The 23,819-nt window shown below is 45.0% G+C and overlaps 3 protein-coding genes across 3 annotated transcripts; 1 reads left to right on the plus strand and 2 right to left on the minus strand.

The window, feature by feature from the left end:
• Positions 1–4,308: 4,308 nt before the first annotated feature.
• LOC125542329 (fructose-bisphosphate aldolase 1, chloroplastic-like) lies at positions 4,309–7,844 on the plus strand. The gene is made up of 6 exons (XM_048705315.1): positions 4,309–4,529; positions 5,655–5,924; positions 6,034–6,143; positions 6,232–6,322; positions 6,984–7,253; positions 7,382–7,844. The coding sequence occupies exons 1-6, from the start codon at positions 4,386–4,388 to the stop codon at positions 7,658–7,660; spliced, it is 1,164 nt and encodes a 387-aa protein (XP_048561272.1). The 5' UTR covers positions 4,309–4,385; the 3' UTR covers positions 7,661–7,844.
• Positions 7,845–12,625: 4,781 nt separating this feature from the next.
• LOC125547564 (xyloglucan galactosyltransferase KATAMARI1 homolog) lies at positions 12,626–14,398 on the minus strand. Its single transcript, XM_048711385.1, has one exon. The coding sequence runs from the start codon at positions 14,239–14,241 to the stop codon at positions 12,643–12,645; it is 1,599 nt and encodes a 532-aa protein (XP_048567342.1). The 5' UTR covers positions 14,242–14,398; the 3' UTR covers positions 12,626–12,642.
• A 6,210-nt stretch (positions 14,399–20,608) lies between these two features.
• On the minus strand, positions 20,609–22,600 carry LOC125547565 (xyloglucan galactosyltransferase KATAMARI1 homolog). The gene has a single exon (XM_048711387.1). The coding sequence runs from the start codon at positions 22,513–22,515 to the stop codon at positions 20,884–20,886; it is 1,632 nt and encodes a 543-aa protein (XP_048567344.1). The 5' UTR covers positions 22,516–22,600; the 3' UTR covers positions 20,609–20,883.
• Between the last annotated feature and the right edge of the window lie 1,219 nt (positions 22,601–23,819).

Consider the following 23,819-nt stretch of genomic DNA (forward strand, 5'->3'; position numbering starts at 1 on the left):
AGGGAAAACGCATCGCTTAGAGGTTCTGGTGCTCATCTCAAACACCCAGGGCGTGCATTGCATGCAATCTATCCAATAGACACAGTTGGGCCTTACTCCCAACACGGCCTCAGCCTGCACCAATGCCGTGTTGTTATGGCCGATGAACACAGAGTAGCCTCCTAGATCCTTCACTACATCCCAATATGGCGATCGCTCTGGGTAGTACCTTAGGACGAGTATCTCGTCTGTGGACATTGTGAATACACCGCCAGCCGGTAACCGAAACCGCATGGTCACCCCGGTGTTCTGCCACACCTGGTATAGAGCGCCCTCGCAAAAGAAGAGGCGCATGAAAGATATTTTGCTGGACACGGCTTGGTAAGGTGGGGCGAAGGTAGGACCGACACGGTCAGCCAGCAAGGGCGTGACGGTGTGCTCCTGCATTCGGCCGCATCGGGGGATGTGGAGAACTTGCACGTCCCCATGTTCATCGAGGCAATATACACGGCAGCGTTCGGCATTGTAGATCAGATCGACCAGCTTCGCTCCATTCACGCCAACTCTGGCGATCGTCCACTCCGCGTCCCCGCTGGTCACGTAGGCGACCTTGGTGGCGTACTCATGGTAGAAGATGGCCACGGCGGTGTAGCAACCAGGCCTTGGGTTCGGCCCAAGCACGACTCTGCGCGGGTAGGGGTAGGGCTTGTACGGCAGAGGAAGGAGCTGGATCTGCTCGCCGGTGACGGGGTTCAGTAACAAGACCCCAGGACGACGCCGGTCGATGGCACTGGCGATGGTGAGGTAGCCTCTGCTGGAGCCGATGACGCTGCTGCTGTGCCACCGGAGCATGGGTAGGTGGAACGTACGCTGCATGGGGATGGATAGAGCGTACGCATGAGTGCTGTAAAGAGGGAAGCCAAGGCGCTGCACCGGTGTTGGAACGGGAGGCTGCAGGTCGTCGAGGACGAGGACGCACGGCGACGCGGAAGGCAGCGCGGACCGCCATTCGGCGCAGACGCCGCGGACGGAGACGTAGTCCCTCAGCGATCGTAGGTGGTCCACGATGGCGGTGAAGAGATCGGCGTGGAGATCCGCCCAAGGCCTCACCGGCGGCGCCATCAAGGTCAGGTTTCGAGCTCCTCCGGAGAAGATGGATCACCTATGGGTTTGTTTTTACATACCCGAAACATACGGGATTTATTTTGGTTTACCGTGCATTGCCCAAGAAGTTGTTCTCTGGGATACCAGGGGCCACGCCAGGTTTTGGGCCATCCTTAACAAAGCCCGGTCTAAAATGCCTAGCCCAGCCCAAAATGGATGATCAGTGATTTTTCTATTTAATCTAATTATTTTTTTAGTTTTAAATATATCATTATACTTTCAGGTCTGGATTCAGGTTTTCTTTTTGAGAAATGAAACACGCTTAGAATGGTGAATCCACTTAGAAAGTAGCGAAGGGAGGACCTGGCACAAGATGAAGTTGTTCTCCAAGCTCCTGTTACAATCACTCCGTCAAACAATCGAGCATACACACAGAGGCCCTCCCATTGGTCGGCCATGTAGCCAGCAGCACATTATACCGAACCAACACACACGCAAGTAAGCATCAACCGTACACTGTACAGGCCTTGTTACTGTAGCAATTTATTTTTTATTTGAGAAATTGATTTTTTTTAAAGCACGCCCTTTTCAAATACGAACATTTTTTTGAACCTTTTGGACATCATTGGAATGTTTTTTTATTTCAAATAATTTTTTGAAATTGGAAACATTTCTTGAAAATTCCTAAATTTAAAAAAAATATGAAATTTTCTGGAATACGCGAACATTATTTAATCTGTTAAGAAATTGGAAAACTAGAACATTCTTTGGAAATCCAAATAATATTTGAAATTTTGTACATTTCTTAAATGCAAACATATTTGGAAATTCCAAAAACAATTGACAATTTTAAAAATAGAAAAGGTTCTAACTGGAAATAAAAACAGGGCAAAAAAAGAAACCATAAAAAGAAATAACAAGAAAAGAACACACACAAAACAGGAGTTGAACCAGACAGAAACCTTCTAAAAGTTTCCCAAAACTGAGATTTATAGAACGTAAAACGGGCTTGCCCAAATAAGTCGATCCTACGTCAGCTCTGTGCGGTGAGGTGACAGTTTGCCGCACAAAAGCGGATAAGAGGATTTCTCGTTGTTCTCACGCTCAGAATTGTACCCGAGGCTGAGCTGAAATGGAATGAATCAACTCTAGAAGAATCTAACTGAGGATCTCTCTCGAATTGATTGTTTAGAAGGTATAACACTTTGCAAATCTTAAAGTACATTCTATCATGGTTATGGTTACTCTATGCTATATTGAGATCGATCATTGTTATGGTCAACCAAAGCATGCTTGCCCATGTCTGCTAACAAGTGAATTGGGATCGGTGACGCGGTGCTCAAGCTCATGCTCTTGCACAAGCTTATTCTCTGAGTGGATATCGCTCAAGACTCGAGGCCATTATCAGCCCCCGAGGGCGGCAGCTTCCTGGGGCCTAGCTTCGCCTAACCTCGCTTGATAGCACCATCTCCCGCCATTCACATGGGTCAAGGACTGTGGGTCCAACAGATTGTTCTTCCACCTCCAGTGTCGGGTCGCAAGTAGTAGAAAAACATAATCATTCACTCCTCGTGGGTCAATCACCTCCCACTAGTGGGCCGGCCCAATAACACACTTTCATGCTGTTTTCGGAAGCTTCTATGGACTGGTTTTAGAAGCTTCCATGTGGTTTTTATTTCTGTGTACTTCCCCTATCATTTTTTTCATATTCTTTTACTTTTTTGTGTGTTTTTTCTCTTGGTTTTCTTCATCTTTCGAATAGATGTCGATTTTTTTCAAATGCATGTCGAACATTTTTTGTACATAGGTTGAACATTTTTTGATACACATTAAACACTTTTTAAATACATCATAAACCATTATCTGAAATACAAAATGCACATTGAACATTGAACATTTTTTAAGACATAGTGAACATTTCTAAACACATGTTGCACATTGTTTTTAAATTTCATGAACGTTTTCTGCAAAACATGTGAACGGTTGTTAAATGTTTAGAACCAAATTATTAAATGACACGATCATTTTTATATGTTATATTTTTTTAAATTATGTGAACATTTTTGTTAGTAATTTACATTGCAAATTAAGTGGACTTCAATTATTACTCGATTGTGTCCGTGCTATATATTCTCTACAAGGGAAATTTAACATGCATTATGTATATATAACTTTAGCAACATATTTCAAAAGCCCGTGACAACGCACGTGCATTCTATTAGGAACAACAGTATCCGGGGCATGCCTAAGGGAGGTACTAACCACATTAGACATCACCAGTCACCAATCAATATATCAGGGACAAGCCAAAGGAAGTTATTTAAATTATAACACAATACCATGTAATTTTAAAAGTGTACAGATATTTAAATAAATATTAACATAACTTCTATAAAATGGTTATGTGTATTAAAATAAATTTTCCATGTATTTGATAAAGTAGATGTATTATATAAGAGCGTTCATGCTTTAATAAAATGGTTATGTTATTTTAAAAAGCGTTCATGTGTTTTGCACACACAAAAATAGGAGGTATGGAAAAATATATACAAGCCTAGTGCGTGCCTTGAGATTTTAGATCCTCAAATGAATACATGAATATTTTATAAAAAAAATAATGTTTTGAAAATTATATGAACATCTATTGAAATTACAAACATTTAAAAAATACATCAATATTCTTATTAAATGTGAACACTTTTTAAAACTCCACAAACATTTTGAAAATTCTAAAAAAGAACCAACACGTTTTTTCTATATTATAATCTAAAAAAATAACTAGAATGTGAAAACGGGCCACCGTGGAGTGGCTAGCTTGGTTACGCTACCTTGTTCTCGGACATTAAGAGGAGGTATTTTTTTTCTTGCGGGGTAACATTAGGAGGAGGTTCTCTCAAAAAAAACATTAGGAGGAGGTTGCGTGTTTGGGTTTGTTTAGTTTTCCGATTTCACTTTTTTTTTCTTTGTAATGTGTGCTGACAGATGGGTCCCAGCGGTAAGCCCTGTCGTCGGCATCTCTTCTGGCCTCGGCGGATCCGCCCTGCGACGGGCGGAGAGATCCACGGCCAATATGAAAAGGAAACTATTTCACTCTGCCCCCTCACCCATCGCATATCACTCCAGCCACCTCGGCCCATCGAGAAGAGGGTTGGTCAGGGGCTCCAGCGAAAATACATAGAAAATCGAGGGCTAGGATGCATAAAACCGCGGTCGTACTTCCTCCGCCAGCCACCAACCCACTCCGCCCCTCCCTATTTCTCGCCGTCGCGTCCGAACACAGAGCGCATCGACCGATCGAACCAATGGCGATGGTGACCGCGAAGCTCAGCTCCCCGGCCACCGCCCGGCTCGCCCCCGTCCGGTCCGCGCAGCCCGCCCGCCGCGCCTCGCTCGTCCGCGTCCGCGCCTCCGGCGGCTCCTACGCCGACGAGCTCGTCTCCACCGCGGTGAGCGCCCCCCGCCGCCTCCTCCCTCTGATCCCCGTAGCTTCGCCTAGGTCTAGGAGCTGGTGGCCCGCGGGAGGATCTCGCCCTTGGGGCGTTGCGCGCGTCGTGTGCCGCGATCTGTCCTGGTGGCTCCGGGTTTGTTTGGTTGGCGTCTAGCGATCCGTGACGGGGACGGGTGTTGTGGGGTTGGAGAAAATGAGAGCGTCCGTGCGTTTCTCCGTCGAATTAAATCTCGATTGGAAACGACCTCGTCTCGATGTATTTTTCCAACGAAGTAGCACGACGAAGAGATCACAATTTTTTTTTCGTTGCAATCGAATTTGGGCTGATAGATGAGCGGGTATGCTGTGTTCAAGCCTCTGTTAGTTTAGATGGCAGGTTGCGTGATATGGGAAAACCAGTGATAGATTGGTTGGTTTATGGGTACTCTGTTTTGTCTGCTACTTGCATCGTCCCAGATCAAGCCAGGGTAAATCTGGCCCACTTTTTAGGTTGACTTTTAAATTAAGGTTGAACAACGAGCTTGTTGAGTCTCAGGATGATTGTCCCGGAAGGAGGTCATTGCGATGCTAGTGTTGCTCTCAAAAGTAAATTCTCAAATCCAAATATCATAGAATTGTTTCTAGGAGATGTGGCCAACTGCACATCCATATGTTCATATTTATTGGTTTGTAGATTGTTGGGTGGACTTGCTGACGTATGGTTGCTCTGCGATGGTTTCCTGTGTGGGAAAACCTACCAGCAGTACTTTAAGTCTTGGTTTTGTTAGAATTATTCTTGGCCTTTCTGCTTGGCTGAAAAGGATTTGTCTGCTTTCACGCCATCTCCTTTGCATCGTGTGTACATTAGGTTTTATTTTGTTTCAACTGTAATCTTCTGTTCAAGTGTTGATTTGTCAATTAGTGTGAAGCATGCCCTCATGTAAATGAACCGTGCCTTTACATTTTGAACCACCGCAAGTCTAAAACTAACATTGATGCTCGTCTTAATTGCTTGATGTTGGGTATGCCAAACTAGTCTTATGCTATTTCCTGTTTATTTTTCTTCAGTGTTCCTTCCTCACAGCTGCAATGCATTCTCTGTTGTGTTTCATGACTGCAAATCTAAAAGTTCGCCCCATTGCAGAAAACTGTTGCTTCCCCTGGCCGTGGGATCCTTGCGATCGACGAGTCGAGTGCAACATGTGGAAAGAGATTGGCATCCATTGGTTTGGACAACACGGAAGTGAACCGCCAGGCTTACAGGCAGCTTTTGCTGACCACTGCTGGTCTTGGTGAATATATCTCTGGTGCTATTCTTTTTGAGGAAACTCTCTATCAGTCCACTACAGATGGCAAGACCTTTGTTGACGTCTTGAAGGACCAGAATATCATGCCTGGTATCAAGGTTGACAAGGTATGCATGCCATGTTCTGAAAATCGTCGACTCGTCGTGCCGTTTGTAGTCACCAAGACAGTCCTAGCATTCTGATTTTAGTACTTGATTTATTTTGTTCTCCCAATAGGGTTTGGTTCCATTGCCCGGATCCAACAATGAATCCTGGTGCCAAGGTCTTGATGGTTTGGCCTCAAGGTGCGCTGAGTACTACAAGCAGGGTGCACGCTTCGCAAAGTGGTCAGTTCATACTCTGCTTGTGCATTTCCTGACTAGTTTTATTCTCTTTCCCTTTCTAAACTTGCTATGCTATATTGATCTTCTACAGGCGAACTGTTGTTAGCATCCCCTGTGGTCCTACTGCATTAGCTGTCAAGGAAGCGGCATGGGGACTTGCTCGCTATGCTGCTATTGCTCAGGTAATACATGTTCTCAACTGCTGAACATTTTGGAATGAAAGAAGTGATCCTTTATTTAGTTTGATATTTTACTCATGGAGTTGATGAACAGCATAATCATTTTTATGCTCATATTTGATATCTTATTCCTAGAAACCTGTGCGACGACATAACCTATCCTACAGTATAATCATCCATTGAACACTATCCGATAGCAAGTAGGGAGAATTAATTAACAAGTAGAAAAAGTAAATATCTGTATGCTCATGTAGATATGCTGTTATTGAAATCATATATACCAATGAACACTAGCATGGTGGTTCTGTTCTGACACCACCAATCGGAACATTTTTCACTTTGAAATTTCCAACTCAGGTTCTTCTTTGTAAGCTGATACGTACTAGAATTTGATGAAATGAATGCAACAATAGTACTCCCTCTGTTCGCAAATATAAGATGTTCTAACTTTTTTCTGAATCGGATGTATATAGACACATTTTAGTGTATGTTGAAATATTTATTCCATATTGTAATATTCAAAACATCTTATATTTGTGAATGGAGGTAGTACATTATATGATTCGAGAAAATTTATGCATCCAAATACACTATAATCTCGACGTACTATTTTGGGCCCCTCTTTATCTTTACTCATCTTGTTTCAAACCTGAATAATCTGCAGGACAATGGTTTAGTGCCAATTGTGGAGCCAGAGATCCTTCTTGACGGTGACCATGGCATTGAGAGAACTCTCGAGGTGGCAGAGAAGGTGTGGTCAGAGGTGTTCTTCTACCTGGCCGAAAACAACGTTCTGTTTGAGGGCATCCTGCTGAAGCCCAGCATGGTTACCCCTGGTGCTGAGCACAAGGAGAAGGCTTCTCCAGAAGCCATTGCGAAGAACACCCTCACAATGCTGAGGAGGAGAGTACCACCTGCTGTCCCTGGAATCATGGTATTGTCTTCAACCTTGAACCATCTTAGCTTCTGCTGATTATCTTTCTTCAGTCCATTTCCCGTGGACATACATAATAAACAGAGTAAGAAATAGTAGCCATAACCCCGACCGTCCCAATTCCGCAGTTCCTCTCCGGCGGACAGTCCGAGCTGGAGGCAACCATGAACCTGAACGCGATGAACCAGTCCGCCAACCCGTGGCACGTGTCCTTCTCCTACGCCCGGGCACTCCAGAACTCGGTGCTGAAGACGTGGCAGGGGCAGCCCGAGAACATCGAGGCGGCGCAGAAGGCCCTGCTGGTCCGCGCCAAGGCCAACTCCTTGGCGCAGCTCGGCAGCTACACTGGCGAGGGTGAGAGCAACGAGGCCAAGAAGGGCATGTTCCAGAAGGGATACACCTACTGATGAGGCGACGGCAGGATGATTTATATATGAGATGCACGTCATTTTGCGGGGTTTTGTTTTCTAATTATTGGTGTGAATAATCAATCACCAGCGTGTTGGTGCCAACGACTGTTAGCTGTATTGGCATTGCAAGAAACTCTAGGGTTGCCTGAAGTTATATTTATGAGAACAAACAATTACTGTATGCATACCTACCCTGAGAAAGTTGATGATAGCTCACTGTGGGCGGATACCGAGAACAGCTTGGGTTGTGGACCTGAGCATCGGGTTTCTACCGACTACAAGTTTCTGAAATTTATGGAAAATTCACATAGCATAGGTGCAAAAAATATGTACAATTTCTTGAAAAATCAATTCAAAATTTAGCCTATAATGAACCTAGAAAAAAATAGTGATGATAATGGGCCAAATGAAGAATCCAACTTTACTACTCCTTTTGTTCCATAATATAAGATATTTTTTAAGCTAAGAGCATCTTCAATATACGATCCAAATGTGAAAATACGAACTTTTGGACCCTCTGAGCAAAAAAACGCTACTCCAACAAACGGTTTATATGCAAAAAATTGGACCGCGGCCTCCTCGCGATGTAAAATGCAACACCTCACGATGCAAATATACATCACGAGATGCATCTGGTCCAAAACTAGCCGCCGCCCGCGAACGCCCAACCGCCACTTCATTTCCGTTCCCGCCCGTCCGCCCGCCCACGACCCTCCCGGCCGCCGTCGCCCCCCACCGTCCGACGCCGCCATGGCCGATGCCGATGACCCCGCCGCCTTCTCTGCCACCGCCGCAGCCGGTGGGCTGACCCACGTGGCCGCCGCCGCTGCCGCCCCGCCCGCATCCGCGGCCATGCCGCCGCCCCCCGCCCGCCGGCCCGGATTGGCGCCGTCCCGGTCGGTGGCCACCGCACAGTCGGCGAAGCCGACGAAGGGACGAGGAGGCAGCGTCAAACGGCCGGCCAACCGCAGCCGCAACCCGGCCGACAGTTCTACACGGCCGTTGAAGCTCTCGAAGGCGGCCGCGGCGGCTCGGGCCGACGAGTCGCAAACGGTGCGGCCGACAGTCTCCTCCAGCAGCCACACATCCATTCCTCCACCTCCCCCGCCGCCACCGCCGGCCGTGGAGGAAGATGTGGCCACGCCGACGGCCACCGCCTCCAACATATTCGACGAAATGTCGCAAAGGTATAAATTTTGCGGTTGTGGTCTCGGTTGTGCTCTCGTTTGTTGTTTCAAATTTTTTGTGTCCTTGATTGCTTGTGCGTGCAATTGTAATGTTGATGATGAAGCTTTCATGCACGCAACAAAATGCGGCAAATGATGATTACATATATGAGTCACAAGAATATGAAACCCAATATGATGATGACAATCTTGATGTGGATGATGAGGGCTTCATTGTCAAGGGAAGAAGTGGCAATTATAGCACCGCGGAGGATGTGTTGACATGCACCGCTTGGAAGAAAATCTCTCAAGATGCAAGCGTTGGAAGCAACCAAACGGTGAGCACGTATTGGAAACGCATCAAGGAGTATTCCGATGAGCGCAACACAAGTGGTATCTTCCGTTCGAGCGACTCTCTACGTCAACGTTGGTCCACCATCAATGCCGAATGCTCAAAGTGGGGTGGTTGCTTGTCAAATGTTGCTCGCATGAATCCAAGTGGTTGCGGTGATAGTGATTTGGTAAATATTTCCTCTTCGTCTGTGCTTTGTCAAATATTTCCTCTTTGTTCACTATGTTGATGGTGAAATGTTTGTTTGAAGAAAATGATTGCACAAGGATTGTTTCCCGAGAGGAACATGAAAGGCGAGAAGAAGAAAAGGAAAGGAAAAGCTTTCACTTTTCATCATTGCTACAAAGAGCTCAAGGATGTGGAGAAGTGGAAAACTAGGGAGACTTTTGAATCGTCGAAGAAGAAGAGTGTGTTGGTTGAGGATGAAGAAGATGTCGCCATTGAGGAGACGAGCCCCACTCCTCACTCCGCGAAAAAATCTTATAGGCCTGATGGAAACAAGAAAGCGAAGGGAACCAAGGCTGGAGACAATGATCTCAAGGAAGGATTTGAAGCCATTGTCATGGCAAGAAAAGAGTATGCCTAAGAGAAAAGAATGTTGAAGCTCAAGGAAATAGAGGAGAGGAGTGACGCCGAGCAGCGAAGGGCGGCGGCCAAGGAGAAGAGGGCGGCAGCCGAGGAGAGGTTGGCCGCGGCTGAGGAGAGGAAGGTGGAACTAGAGGAGAAGAAGGTCGCGGCCGACGAGAGGAAGATGGTAGAAGAGAGGACACTCAAGTTTATGTTCATGGACACATCAACTCTTGATGCCAAGGCAAAGGCATATGTTGAACTTTGTCGCGATGAAATGCTCATGAAGAAGCAAATGCTCATGAGGCAAATGATGATGGGAGGAGGCATGGGAGATGCCATGGGTGGTGCCATGGGAGGTTACACGAACATGATTGGAGGTGCCATGAGTGGTGCATTTGGCGGAAACATGGGAGGTGGCTTCGGTGGCAACATGGAAGGTGGGTTTGGCGGCATGGGAGGTGGCTTTGGCGGCATGGGAGGTGCTTTTGGCGGCAACATGATGGGTGGCTTGGGAGGTGGCTATGGCGGCAACATGAGTGGCGTTGGAGGTGGATATGACAGCAACATGGGACGCAATGAAGATGGTTCCGGTGGTGCTCACGGCAACGAGAGTTCACCGCTTGTTGAGAACGTCGACAAAGACGGTGATGGAGATGATGATCGTACCACGGTTCACAACACGGTGGTGTTGATGACCCGAATGAGTGATATTCATGTGCATTTTAATTTCTAGGGCGAAAAACTTTGATTGAAACGATGCTCTTTTGGTAGACGAATTTGATACTATGATGGTGATGCACTTTTGATTGAAACTATGATGATGATGCACTTTATTTTCAAATTTTAGTTGCTATTTGAATGCAAAACCGCGGCTGAACAGTGGCTGGTAGCAGCCGCGCGGCCGTTTTCATCTTCATTTTGGACCATCTATTGGAGTTGCAAATTTGGACCATCATTTTGGACCATCTGTTGGAGTTGAGCTTTTTTCGGAGCTCCAAAACACACTTTTTGGCGGTCCAAATTTTACATCTCCGGTTTTGAACTATCAAATTTTGGACCATCTATTGAAGATGCTCTAACATAGTTAAAAAAATGAGAAGGCCAATTTGGCTCCCGGGCTCAGCTGCACCCACTCCGACGAAAAAAATCAAAACAAATACTAATTTTCTTAAAAAAATCTATTTTTGTGTGATAGATAATTTGATGCGTGAGGTTCGCTTCAAATTTCAACTCGTTTGGACATTTGAGCAGCTCTCTGCAAAAAAGACAAAATCATGGTCTGTAAAAAAGTTTATTCTTCACGAACTGTTTTGACCCGATTTGTCTTTTTTGCCGAGAGCTGCTCAGATATTCAAATGAGTTAAAATTTTGAGCAGACCTCATGCATAAAATTATCTACCCCACAAAAAATTGGATTTTTAAAAAAAAATTCTAGTATTTGTTTTGAATTTTTTTCTGAGCGGGAGCATCTGAGCCCGGGCTCATATGCGGATTTTTGAAAAAAAAAGTCTTATATGGCAACCTAACATAGTTTACAAAATTGTCTTATATTGTGGGGTGGAGGGAGTAGTATGCATTTTCTCCTTGTGTTGCGTTTTTGCGAAGTAGTACATGCATATTGCATACGTTGTCACAAATTGTCAGAAATTTTAGGATGCATTTTATACCGTGTATGTATGGTTTCACAAATTCTGAATATTTAAAAACACTGCAATGTTCTAGTAAGCCCTGACATGGGGATCCTATGATCATCTCTGCAGACCGCCAAATACACTCCCTTATAAGTGTTTGCAGGGGCTTAAAATATACAATAAGTTTATTGGTATTCACACGTGTGCTGCTGTTACATACCACTAAAAAAACCATAAGCAGTATACTTAGCTTGACATGAATATGACAAAAATCATCACCAATACTTAGCCTGACATATGAGTCCCGCGTCATCCTTTTCAACAAATTTAGTTAGGGTCTCGCTATATGCCAGTCGCCTGGAAATTTTTTTTTTGGGTCGGTTGATTTTTTCAGCCGTCGGATACAAGATCAAGGGCTGGATCTGTTTCTTCTTTCTCCCGCCGGTCTTCTTCTTTCCTTCGAACTGCCCCGCTGCCGTCAGCCTAGCCGCTTGCTTCCGCTGTCCGCGGCTGGCGGTGCTCCCACGTAACCTCGCCGCATCACCCTTCGCCCAACTGTAGCCCATCGTCATGCTGCCACCCCCTCGGGCATCTTTCTAGCATCAGCGCTAACGGGGTTTTTCTCCGGCGAAGTTGCACCCCCCCTCCCCTCCCCCCACCACCATCGCCGCCGTTCTTTCGCCCCACCCCCACCCTACGATAGAAGGTGGGGTAGCTTGCCAACGAGCTACTTCCTTCTTGGTGAACTTCTTCGGCCATCACGAAATCGTCTGGTCCAAAAGCTAAAGTCAGTCGACTGACGTTTAGCTAATGTGATTTAGTTATGTGCACTATCGACTATACAATAGTTAGGAGTGTGTGAACGTTGTTCATATTCTTTCTCCCGCACGTTCTTCCTGCTTCCTCGTGACAGTTCCTCTTCCCCACGGCCTACGCTGGCCTAACCGCCTGCCAACAACCCCCCCGTCCCCGTGACAGTTCCTCTTCCTGCTTCCTCGTGACAGTTCCTCTTCCCCGCAGCTCGTGGTCGCTCCTCACCTCGTCCCCGTCATCGGCCTTGTGCTGTGCGGAATTTTTGAGGCGCCTGAGAAATAGCAAAACCGCACAAATAAACATTTTAACGGAGGAAAATAGACCGTGCATACGGTTTCTTATGAGCACTTTATTAAGCGAGTAAATAATACCCACTCTCCAAAGTCCAAATCAAAAGGTGATTCGAAGCTGACTTATTTCGCGGGACAAACATAAGCAAATCTGCAGTTACGTGTTGATATATGGATCGAACTCGTGCGGGGCCAACATTTTCTCCCTATCTTGTGCCAGGTCGTACTTCCAGCTATATTTTCCGTCGACGCTGTCCACGTACTCCCGTCCCTCGGCGGCGGCGCGCCGGCGCTTCGCCACCCGGTCGATGACGCGCTCGAGGGCGACGTCGAACGCGTCCTTGAACGTCACGCCCTTGGCCGCCGGGTGCCGGTACAGCACGGTGGGGATGAGCCGGATGACCCGCTCCCGCATCTGCGCCACCTTCGCCGGCGGTATCCTGCTCAGCACCTCCTCGATGCTGGCGTTCCGCTCGACCACGTCGCCGTGCGGGATGAACACCGAGTAGCTCCGGTGGTCCCTGGGCAGGTGCCAGATGTACTGGAGGTAGGCGGAGATGGGGTGGAAGAAGACCGGGATGCAGCCGGCGAGGATGGTGTCGAAGGTGGACTTGCGCGTGTACCCGTCGCCGCGCGGCTGCACGCAGAACTCGGCGCTCTCCAGCAGCCGCATGGCGCGGCCCGGCGCGTAGTGCCCCGGCGCCGGCACGCCGAGCAGCGCGCACCGGCTCGACCTGCCGCACTGCTCCATGATCTGGGCGCGCACCGTGCGCTGGCTGCCGCCGCGGGCCCCGCCGGCGAAGCCCCAGAGAAACGGGCGGTCCATCTGGTGCACGCGGTCCTGCCAGCCGACCACCTCGGCGTCGGACGACGGGTGGAAGTGCGACGGGAACGGCACGGCGAAGTCGTTGCCGTGCCATGGGCTGGCTTCGGTGGTGAGGAACGTGGCGTTGAGGATGGCCGGGAAGGTCATGAGCGCGTTTCCCCAGCCGACGGCGTCCGGGCTGACGATGAAGTCCCACGTGCCCCGCCCGGACACCAGGAAATGGTCGCGCCCGCCCATGGCGCGCCACTCTGGCCGCCGCGCCAGCCAGTCCACCACGTCCCGCGACAGGGCGTCCCGCGCCGCGAGGTCTTTGCTCCCGAGGTGCATCGCCGAGTCGAGCCCGGCGTAGAACGGGACGTACACCACGGCGGCCGCGGCGGGGTCGGCGGTGAGGCACTCGTGCCGCCGCATCCGGGCGTGGAAGATGAGGCCGAGCATGTACTGGTCGGTGTCGTAGGCCCCGCTCTCCGGGAGCGACCCGCCCTCGCCGCCGCCCGTGATGTTCGGGCCGAACCCGTCGTTGGCCACGTCCTTGCACACGTCGGTGGAGCCCGAGATCCGGCGGCACTCGCGGACGAGGTCGGCGTTGAACCGCGGCGGCAGGTCGTACATGTACACGTACCGGCCGGCGCACGGGTCGCGGCGGAAGATGCGGGGCACCGAGAAGAAGGCCGCCGGCCTGAGCTGGAGCACGGCGGGCGCTGCCACCGCCGCGCTGACTGACTGCTGCACGCTGGTGGAGAAGTGGTGGTAGAATACCAGCGCCCAGAAGACGACGTAGAGGAGCGCGAGGTAGAAGAGCCGGGACGGCCGCCGTGCGCCCCTCTCGGGGTTCTGCTTGTCGTCGGCGGAGTGGTGCTTGCCATCGTCGTCGTCGGCGGCGGCCGCGGCGTCCAGATCTCGCTGGAGGCTCCGCGAGAAGGGCTTCATCGGCGGTGCTGCCGTGCTGCCGCTGCTCCAGTCAGTGTCAGTGTGTGCGAGCAGCAAGTGTCGGCAGGTACGGTGCAATATAATTTCATTAGGGCATCCATCGAGGTCACTCGTATTGATCGTCGAGTTGACTTCATTAATGGCACTGCACTACGGTACGAACCCCAAAAAATTCTCCTGTAGATCCTTCGAGCAGCTTTGGATCCCGCGCGCCTATACGCGGCCACGTAGAGTATTAATTAAGGTTAATTACTAATTAACCTGCGGCGAGATGCCGGAGACTTGGCCATCTTGGAACCGTCGAGCAGCTTTGGATCCCAGCGTGTTTACACTTTCTTCCACGTTTCTCAGGCTCACCGACGCGCGTACCTTCAGCTGTGATCAGTGCTACCTTTTCCCTCCGTTTCCTTTATACTGCGTATAAGATTTGTGTGAAGTTAAACTATAAACAATTTTATAGAAAAACATCAACATTCACAATGCAAAATCAATGCCATCGTTAGATGTCATGAAATTATTTTTTACATTGTAGATGTTGATATTTTTTATAAAAATTTGGTCAAACTTTACTAAGTTTGACTTCAGGTAAATCTTGTATGCTGGGTAAAAAATAAACATAGGGGTAGATGTGACCTTTCGCTTAATATTCAAATACCACTGACACAACCTGCCAATACATGAACATTATCGGATCTGCTAGTATTACCTTTGCTAGATTCGTCCGGTCAAAGTGAGAGAGTCTGGAAGAGGGAAACTGGGAAATGACAGTTGTATGCGGAGGGATCTTTTCGGTGATTGATATCATTTGAGCTTAAAGTTTCTTCTTCAAACTTTGTATGCATATATATTTCAATTCACAACGAGAAGATCTCTAGAAGCAAGATCAATCTTTGATGCATGTGAACTAGTTTTAATTTCACTATTTTAATAATCTTTGAAACCAGCTTCATAAACATTACATTGTCTCAAATGATATTAAACACACATCCATGGAAGAAAACTGAGTGGAGGAAGTAGCTGACTGTCATTATGAGTACATGCATGCATGCATGGAAGAAAACTGAGTGGAGGAAGTAGCTGACTGTCATTATGAGTACATGCATGCATGTACTAAATAGGTTGCTACTCGAGAAAATATCATTAATTTTTTACCTCGATAACTGTTGGAGGCTTTGTATAGATGCAAAATCTATATTCCATGATGACCTTCTATCTTTACCTAATAATAAAAGATGGAGACTTTCATAGTTCTCCAAACGTCATCTCTTTATATTCGTTGATTTTATATTAATATAAGCAAATGGAGGGAGTATTTCGTTCATCAATTTTAAAAAATATTTAACAAATATTTAAGACAATTCAAATGATGAAACTGAACACATACTATAAATTAAATATTCATGTTGTTTCACTTTATGTTGGAAAATATTTAGCACATATTTCAGTTATTCCACTGAGAACAATATTGAGTGAAATAATTTAAAATACTTGTTACATATGTATGCAATTTATTGAAATATAAAAAAATGATTTCAAAAAACATTTCCCATACATTTGAACCTTTCCACTCAATAATACAAATCATTTATGAAACTAGTTCAAAGTTTGTGTGTGTGTGTGTGAACAAAATCATTTATGAATTTGCAGTAAGAAGACATTCAGAAGGAAGATCAATCTTGGATGCATTTGAACTAGTTTTAATTTTATGATTTTAATAATCTTTGAAATCAGTTTCACAAACATTACATTGTCTCAAATGATATTAAACACATATTTCACTTATTTTCTTAACTCCATAAAAAAATAACACATCAGATTATTTCACCCATTAATAAAAATTTAACACATATTTCACTTACTTTACTCAGTTTCAGAAAATTTTGCACATACATTCAGATATATGTTTAGTTTTTGACATGCATTAGAAAAATATTTCAATTATGTGGAGAAAAAACTGAACACACATTTGTCAATTATTTCACTTAAATTTTGAAAAAACAATTGAACACATATTTCAGTTGTTTCACTCATTTCAGAATAAGTGTTGCATGTACATTTCAATTGTATTTTAGTTATTCCCCACATATTTTAATTATTTCAAAAATGTAGACATTTCAATTATTGCATTCATCAATTTTAGAAAATATTTAACACATAATTTAAGACGATTGAAATGATCTGAACACATATTATAAAATAAATATTCATGTTATTTCACTATATTTTGGTGCATATTTAGCACATTTTTCAATTATTTCACTGAAAACAAGATTGAGTAAAATAATTTAAAATACATATTACATCTTTATGCAATTTAGTGATATAGAACCGAAATAAATTAATTTTGAAAAAACAGTTCCCATACATTTCAACCATTCCACTCAATCATACAAATCATTTAACGTATATTGCAGTTTTTCACTCAATTTTTTGACATATGTATGAGAAAATATTTAACACATTTTTCATAGTTTTTATCCATGAGAGTTCTTTTGAATTGCACACTATTTGAACTCCATCTTGTATCAATTTAACCAAGGTGTTTGTGGTGAAAGTGATATTTTCTTCTTCCATGTATATTTGGGCTCCATGTCAAGCCGGCTAGGTTAAACTGAACACATATGGTTTGTATGCAGAAGACGAAACCTCATGAACATGCATGGTTCTTCGAGATCACTCAGGGCACGTTATCTTCTCCTCATGTTGGCATTTGCTATTATGTAATGATATGCATTGGTGTCCGAATTATCAACCTTGATGGAAGGACCCGCCCTAGCACTCCAATGGAGCAGCCTGTCGATCCCTATTAAGAGTGGCTGCATGGAAGTTGTGAACTTGGTGAAAAGCAAGAAATGATATTGCTCATGGTACTCATTTTTATCCTTGAAATGCTGGAACACGTGGCCCCATAGTTGTGTTACTCACAACTAGGGTTGTCAAAATTCTTTAAGGCACTTCCTTGCAAATTTTGGTAGAACCCAGGCTCAGACAACAGTTTGCTTAGGGTATGTGCAAGATGATGTCGTTCATGCCTAGCTTTGATAATGTAACCTTTGATATTATTGACTGTTATAATTGCCAAATTCGCAAAAGATCGATTTCTCTATTTTCTTTAATTTTCGTAATTATAAGATCACTAGATACGAGGCCATTTTTGAATAATCATAGTGGTTCTTTTTCTTTAACAAGTTAATTTAACTACTTGGCAATACTACAATGTGTCGGCAAGTTGGCTACACTTATTTTGAACTACAGTTCCATAATGTCCCCTGTTTTGTTACCTTCAATAACATGTTTAGTCACTTTGGTGCCTGGTCAATATTGTAGACAGATGATAGTACAACAACAAGAAGGTATCTAGCCTCCAGACGGAGATGCTAGTTGCGACTGGGAGATGTTTTGCGACCTTTGCTAGAAGTGTTCCGTGATACTTTGTCTAAGCTACTTTTTATATTTTGTAATAACTAGAACCGGTGGTTGCCTATCTTAGGTTGTATGTCGCCCTGTGTATGTTTTGGAGGTTCTTAAAGTCGGGTTCTCCATAATGTTATAATCATATTATTAAAGGAAAATAAAATGAAGAAGAATTAGCGATGAGATGGAATCCTCTAGTCTGAGCTTCCGATCGACCCAGTTTTTTGTTGAAACATCAAGCTCCCTCGTCGATTTCCATCGAGAAGCAACTAGTTTGTACAATGAAAAAGAGCAAGGAATGCAAAACAAGGCTAGAGATACTCAAACTAGAATGCAAAAAGAGTAGAAGTAGCAACATAATGAAGAACACCATGTCTCAAATAAATAAAATAATGAACAACACCAGCCAGCTGCGCGGGACTATTACATCACAAGTTTGAGTTTTCTTGTAAAATTGTACTAGGAAACTTAATTTCTTTGCAACATTCATTTTAGTAGAATGTATTAGGAACAATCTTTTTTTTATGAAGATCAAACAAGCTAGCTAGGTACGAAAGAGGCATCAACGAGGGAGATCAACTCACACGTGTCTCCTCATGAATACTCTAGCTTTTGTAGATAATAAAAGGTGCATGCCTAGTCTTAAACTGAGGCCCTTAAATTAATACAAAATCGCCACAAACAACGGAAATAAATAAAAGAGGTTCCATATAAGCTCACAAGTGACTCAATGGTAGCTTAACTCTTGAAGAGTAATACAAACATAAACATTAGATGAGTGTAAATGTATACACACAAATATCATGCAATATGTGCAAAAATTACACTACTATATGATTATTGTTTGCATGTATTGATGTACAAAAAAAGCAATTTTAGAGCAAAGTTGTGTGAAAGTTTTTTTTTTAGAAAAATTTGCTATATTTCTAGAACTACTGCCACTAGTTCATTGTTCCTTATTTTAATATTTTATTTATCATTTCATTTTCTTTCTTTTTCCAAGGGTATAACCCCCTGTTCAAGAATTCATGCGATTAACCAGATAACTTGCCAATTAATCCTTACTCGTAGGGTCACCGAGTTGCCGATAAACAGATAAATTGGTTGATTAATTCATTAAATGACCGATTAACTTGTCAACCAGCCTATTAATCCCCTAGTCACTAGCCAACTAAGCAGCTACCAGTTAGCGATATCCTCAACAATGGTAAAACCAAAGCCACTAATTGATTTTTTCTTAGGATCTGATTTTTGGATAATTTCACTATTATATGTTTATTTTTGCATATTTTTGAAAAGCATATTTTTTGTATATTGTCAAATTTTTTCATTGTTTATGTTAAATTTTATTATTTCTCTAGTTCTTAAAGGGTAATACCGATGCCAATAATCCATTCTTCCATAAAATCCTAATTATTTTGATTATTTTTCTTGAAGGGAAATACCGATGCCACTAATTCATTCTTCTTTAGAAAATCTCATTATTTTTATTTTTATTTTTTCCTCAAAGGTAATACCGATGTCACTAGCTCATGCTTTCTTCTTTAGAAAATCTCATTATTTTCATTATTTTTCTTTCATTTTTTCTTAAATGGAAATACCAAAGCCACTAATTCATTCCTTTTATAAACCTCCATTTTTTAGTTTTATTTTATTTCCTTTCTTCTTTAATGGTAATACCAATGCAAAGGTAGTACTAATGTCACTAGTTCATGCTTTTTTCTTTAGAAAATCTCATTAATTTGATTTTGATTTTTCTTTCATATTTTCTTAAAGGGAAATACCAAAGCCACTAATTCATTCTTTTTATAAATATCATTTTAGTTTTATTTTATTTATTTTCTTCTTTAATGGTAATACCAGTGCAAAAAATCATTTCTTTTTATGAAACTTTCCTTTTTTATGAAACTGCCATTATTATATTCTTATTCTTGTATATTATAAAAATGCTCAATTTATATGTAAATTGTTTTCAGTAATCCATTATTTGTTTTTTTTATAAAACTTCATTATTTCAATTTTGTTTTAGTTTTTATCCCATTTTCTTTCTTCTTGAAAGCAATAGCTAGTATTACCAGTAATTCATTCCTTCTTAAGAAACGTTTTTGGCAAAATTTAACTATTATATGCTTATTCTTGCATATTATAGAAAAGCAATTTGTCTGCAAATTGTATGCATGTTTTGTAATAATTTGCTTATTTTTCCCTTTTCTTTCTTCTAAAAAGGTAATACCGATGCCACAAATTCATTCTTCCTTGGAAAAATTAATTATATTGATTTTGTTTTAGTTTTTATTTCATCTTATTTTTTCTTGAAGATTAATACCAACACCACTAATCAGTTGCTTCTTAGGAAATCTTCTTCTTTGCAGAAAACTTCCTTTTTTTTGCAAAAAATTCACTGTTGTATGTTTATTCTTGCATATTATAACAAAAGCACAATTCTTGGGTCCAGCCGTCCTTAACTACTTCCCAGCAGTGTTGATAAAACTCAATGGGAAATTGTCAGGTCCAGGGGCCCTATTAGAGTCCATACCAAAAAGGCATTTATAATTTCCTTAATAGTAAAAGGTCTAGTTAGAGCAGCATTGTCATCTTCACTAATTTTCTTATTGTCACCCCACAAGCCAGGAGATCTAGGAAAGAGATTACCAGGAGTAGACCCAAAAAGGGTCTCATAATAAGCAGTTGCATGATTAATCAAATCATCAGTACCCTCAATCGCACCATCACTACATTCAAGAAAGTGATTGATCGTTTTTCTTTTGCTAGTACTAGCTACTTCATGAAAGTAAGCAGTATTATTATCCCCTTGGAGCAACCATCTCTCACTAGTCATTCAAACCAATGAAGTTCCTCATCAGCATAGATATTATGCGACTCAACTAGGATTTCAACTTTTGTCCTAAAAGTCTCAGGATCATGAACAATAAGTTCCCCAAGACTCTCCAGGAACTTGCAATTCTTGCTTCCTCTTTATTATGCCCAAACACATTAGCAATTTCCACCCACTCTATGGAAGGAAAAAGAGGAGGTGCCGGAGGTTGAAGATAAACAGTAAAAGGACGACATTCGTTGAATTTGCATCGTATGGCTAGGATTGAATCGACCAAAATATTTTCTTGTTTTCCATCTCAGACTAAAAAGAAAGTAAATCTATCTAAACAAAACTGCCCAAGTAAACCAGTTCAAAAAAAGAACGAGCTACCCAAGTAAATTAATCTGCGGTTACAGATATTGATCGAACTCATGCGGACCTACCTTCGTCTGCCCATCTTCTAGCAAGTCGTACTTCCAGCTATCAGCTCCGTCCACGCCGTCCACGTACTCCCGTCCCTCGGCCGCCGCACGCCGGCGCTTGGCCACCCGGTCGACGATACGGTCAAGGGCGACGTCGAACGCGTCTTTGAAAGTAACCCCCTGGACCGCCGGGTGCCGGTACAACACGGTGGGTATAAGCTGGATGACCCGCTCCCGCATCTGCGCCACCTTCTCCGGCGGTATCCTACGGAGCACCTCCTCGATGCTGACGTTCCTGTCGACCACGTCACGGTGGGGGATGAAGACGGAGTAGCTCCGGTAGTCCCTGGGCAGGTGCCAGGTGTACTGGAGGTAGGCGGAGATGGGGTGGAAGAAGACCGGGATGCAGCCGGCGAGGATGGAGTCGAAGGTGGACTTGCGCGTGTACCCGTCGCCGCGCGGTTGCATGCAGAACTGGGCGCTCTCCAGCAGCCGCATGGCGTGGCCGGGCACGTAGTGGTTCAGCTTGCCGAGCAGAGAGCAGTGGCTCGACTTGCCGCACTGCTCGATGATCTCGGCGCGCTCGGGCCCCATGCCGTTGCCACGGGGACGGGGCCAGCCGGCGAAGCACCAGAGCAACGCGCGGTCCAGCCGGCGCATGCGGTCCTGCCAGCCGGTGACCTCGGCGTCGGAGGAGGGGTGGAAGTGCGACGGGAACGGCACGGCGAAGTCGTTGCCGTGCCGCGTGCTGGCCTCGGTGGTGAGAAACGTGGCGTTGCGGATGGCCAGGTCGTAGGTCATGAGCGTGTTGCCCCAGCCGGTTGAGTCCGGGCTGCGGAGGAAGTCCCATGTTCCCCGCCCCGAGACGAGCAAGTGGTCGCGCCCGCCCATGGCGCGCCACTCTGGCCGCCGCGCCAGCCAGTCCAACAGGTCCCGAGACAGGGCGTCCCGCACCGCGAGGTCGTTGTTTCCCAGGTGCATCGCCGCGTCGAGGCCGGCGTAAAACGGGATGTACACCACGGCGGCGGCGGCGGGGTCGGCCGTGAGGCACTCGTACCGCCGCATCCGGACGTGGAAGATGATGCTCAGCATGAACTGGTCGGTGTCGTAGGCGCCTTGCTCCGGCAGCGACCCGCCCTCGCCGCCGCCCGTGATGGGTGGGCCGAACCCGTCGTGGGACACGTCCTTGCACACGTCGGAGGAGGCCGAGACCCGGCGGCACCCGCTGACGAGGTCGGCGTTGAACCGCGGCGGCAGGTCGTACATGTACACGTACCGGCCGGCGCAGGGGTCCCGGCGGAAGAAGCGAGACGCCGAGAAGAACGCCGACGGCTTGAGCTGGAGCACGGTGGGCGCTGCCACCGCCGCGCTGACTGATTGTTGGACGCTGGTAGAGAAGTGGTGGTAGAATACCAGCGCCCAGAAGACGGTGTAGAGGAGCGCGAGGTAGAACAGCCGGGACGGCCGCCGGAGACCTCTCTCGGTGTTCTGCTTGCCATCGCCCTCGTCGGCACAGTGCTGCTTGCCGTCATCGTCGTCGACTGCGGCGTCCAGGTCCCACTGGAGGCTACGCGAGAAGGGCTTCATCGGCGTTGCTGCCGTGCTTGTGCTGTGTGGCATTCGGCTAGGGCTAGCTGCTCCAACGTTAGCTCAGCGTCACGCACTGTACCGGCAGACGGCAGGGCGGCAGGGCGCTAGTACAAAACCCTTGTTTAATACTGTAATCTTTTTTCCATTAGGGCATCGATCGAGGTTACTCGTATTCGTCGTCGAGTTGACCTCATTAATGGTACTGCAGACACACGCATGTGCATGCATGCATGTATGCACGGTGGCAAAGTCTTGTGCTTCGAGCAGCTTTGGATCCCGCGTGCGTGTATTACAAGGCCATGTACTAGTAAGTTAACGGTTTTGCTAATTTCATGGTACCTTGAAATTCCACCTTTTTGTTCTTCCTATCTTTTCGAGTGCACTTGAATGAAGAACCAACCACACTGTCTATCTTAGGCTGGTGGTAGTGGGAGTTTCATAGATAGTATCATGCACGTCAACTAAGCAATTTTGATGAGGTGGCATAGAATTAAATGAAGAAAAAGATGCTTGAGTATCATATCATGATACCGTATCATATTAAATGATGTGCTATTTTGTGTCATGCATGACAATAAATATAATCCTATATGATATCAACATATAATACCATGCATTACGGATGGAGCCTCATACACTAGTATCATACTCCCTCCGTCCGGTGAAGAGTGTACATTTGGCTTCAAAATTTGTCCACAAAAGAGTGTATTTCTATCTTTCCAATGCACTTTAAATAGAAAAAATATTTCTCCCTCATTACACGATAATCAAGACCAATAACAATCTACACATGGTCTTCTTAATTTATACATGCACTTAGTTCATTGGAGGTTGGGTAATTAAAGAGAAGAGAGATGGTGGCTTACACCTTTCCAATGCATTTTTTATTTCACTCCCCATTACAACCAGCCTTAGAGGAAAGTCATAGTCTTATTATTCATCTTAGAGGGAAGCCACACCCCCATCATCTTGAGACTAGCCACAGTGGGAGTAACTTCAGCAGTAACATCGAGTCCAACTCAACAAATTTGCTTATGTGGCAATGAGTTAATGAGGAGAGAGGTAGTTTCAGTAACTTAGCTAGTTATTGTAACATCACATGTCCCAATGCAATATGAGTCTATAACCTAATAAATAAAGCTTTGCATGTTACCACACTTATATTACTACCCATTATGAAGGTAGTAATATAGTCTAGGGATATGTGTATGTTACTCTCCATTGTGGCTAGTCTGAAGGGTGAGGTGTGTGTGCGTGCGCACATGGAGTTGTCGGAGTTGTTCATCATGGAGCGGGGTGGCGGCCAGCATGGCAATGGAGGAAAGTCGAGAGGG

This window comes from Triticum urartu, chromosome 3 (assembly GCF_003073215.2).
Source record: "Triticum urartu cultivar G1812 chromosome 3, Tu2.1, whole genome shotgun sequence".
Lineage (NCBI taxonomy): Eukaryota > Viridiplantae > Streptophyta > Magnoliopsida > Poales > Poaceae > Triticum > Triticum urartu.

Excerpts from the sequence above, each read along its gene's own strand:
- LOC125542329 (XM_048705315.1), top strand. The coding sequence starts at position 4,386 with ATGGCGATGGTGACCGCGAAGCTCAGCTCCCCGGCCACCGCCCGGCTC. Across the intron at positions 4,530-5,654 it reads ACGAGCTCGTCTCCACCGCG|AAAACTGTTGCTTCCCCTGG; the intron begins GTGAGCGCCCCC and ends GCCCCATTGCAG. Across the intron at positions 7,254-7,381 it reads CTGCTGTCCCTGGAATCATG|TTCCTCTCCGGCGGACAGTC; the intron begins GTATTGTCTTCA and ends CCAATTCCGCAG.
- LOC125547564 (XM_048711385.1), bottom strand. The coding sequence starts at position 14,241 with ATGAAGCCCTTCTCGCGGAGCCTCCAGCGAGATCTGGACGCCGCGGCC.
- LOC125547565 (XM_048711387.1), bottom strand. The coding sequence starts at position 22,515 with ATGCCACACAGCACAAGCACGGCAGCAACGCCGATGAAGCCCTTCTCG.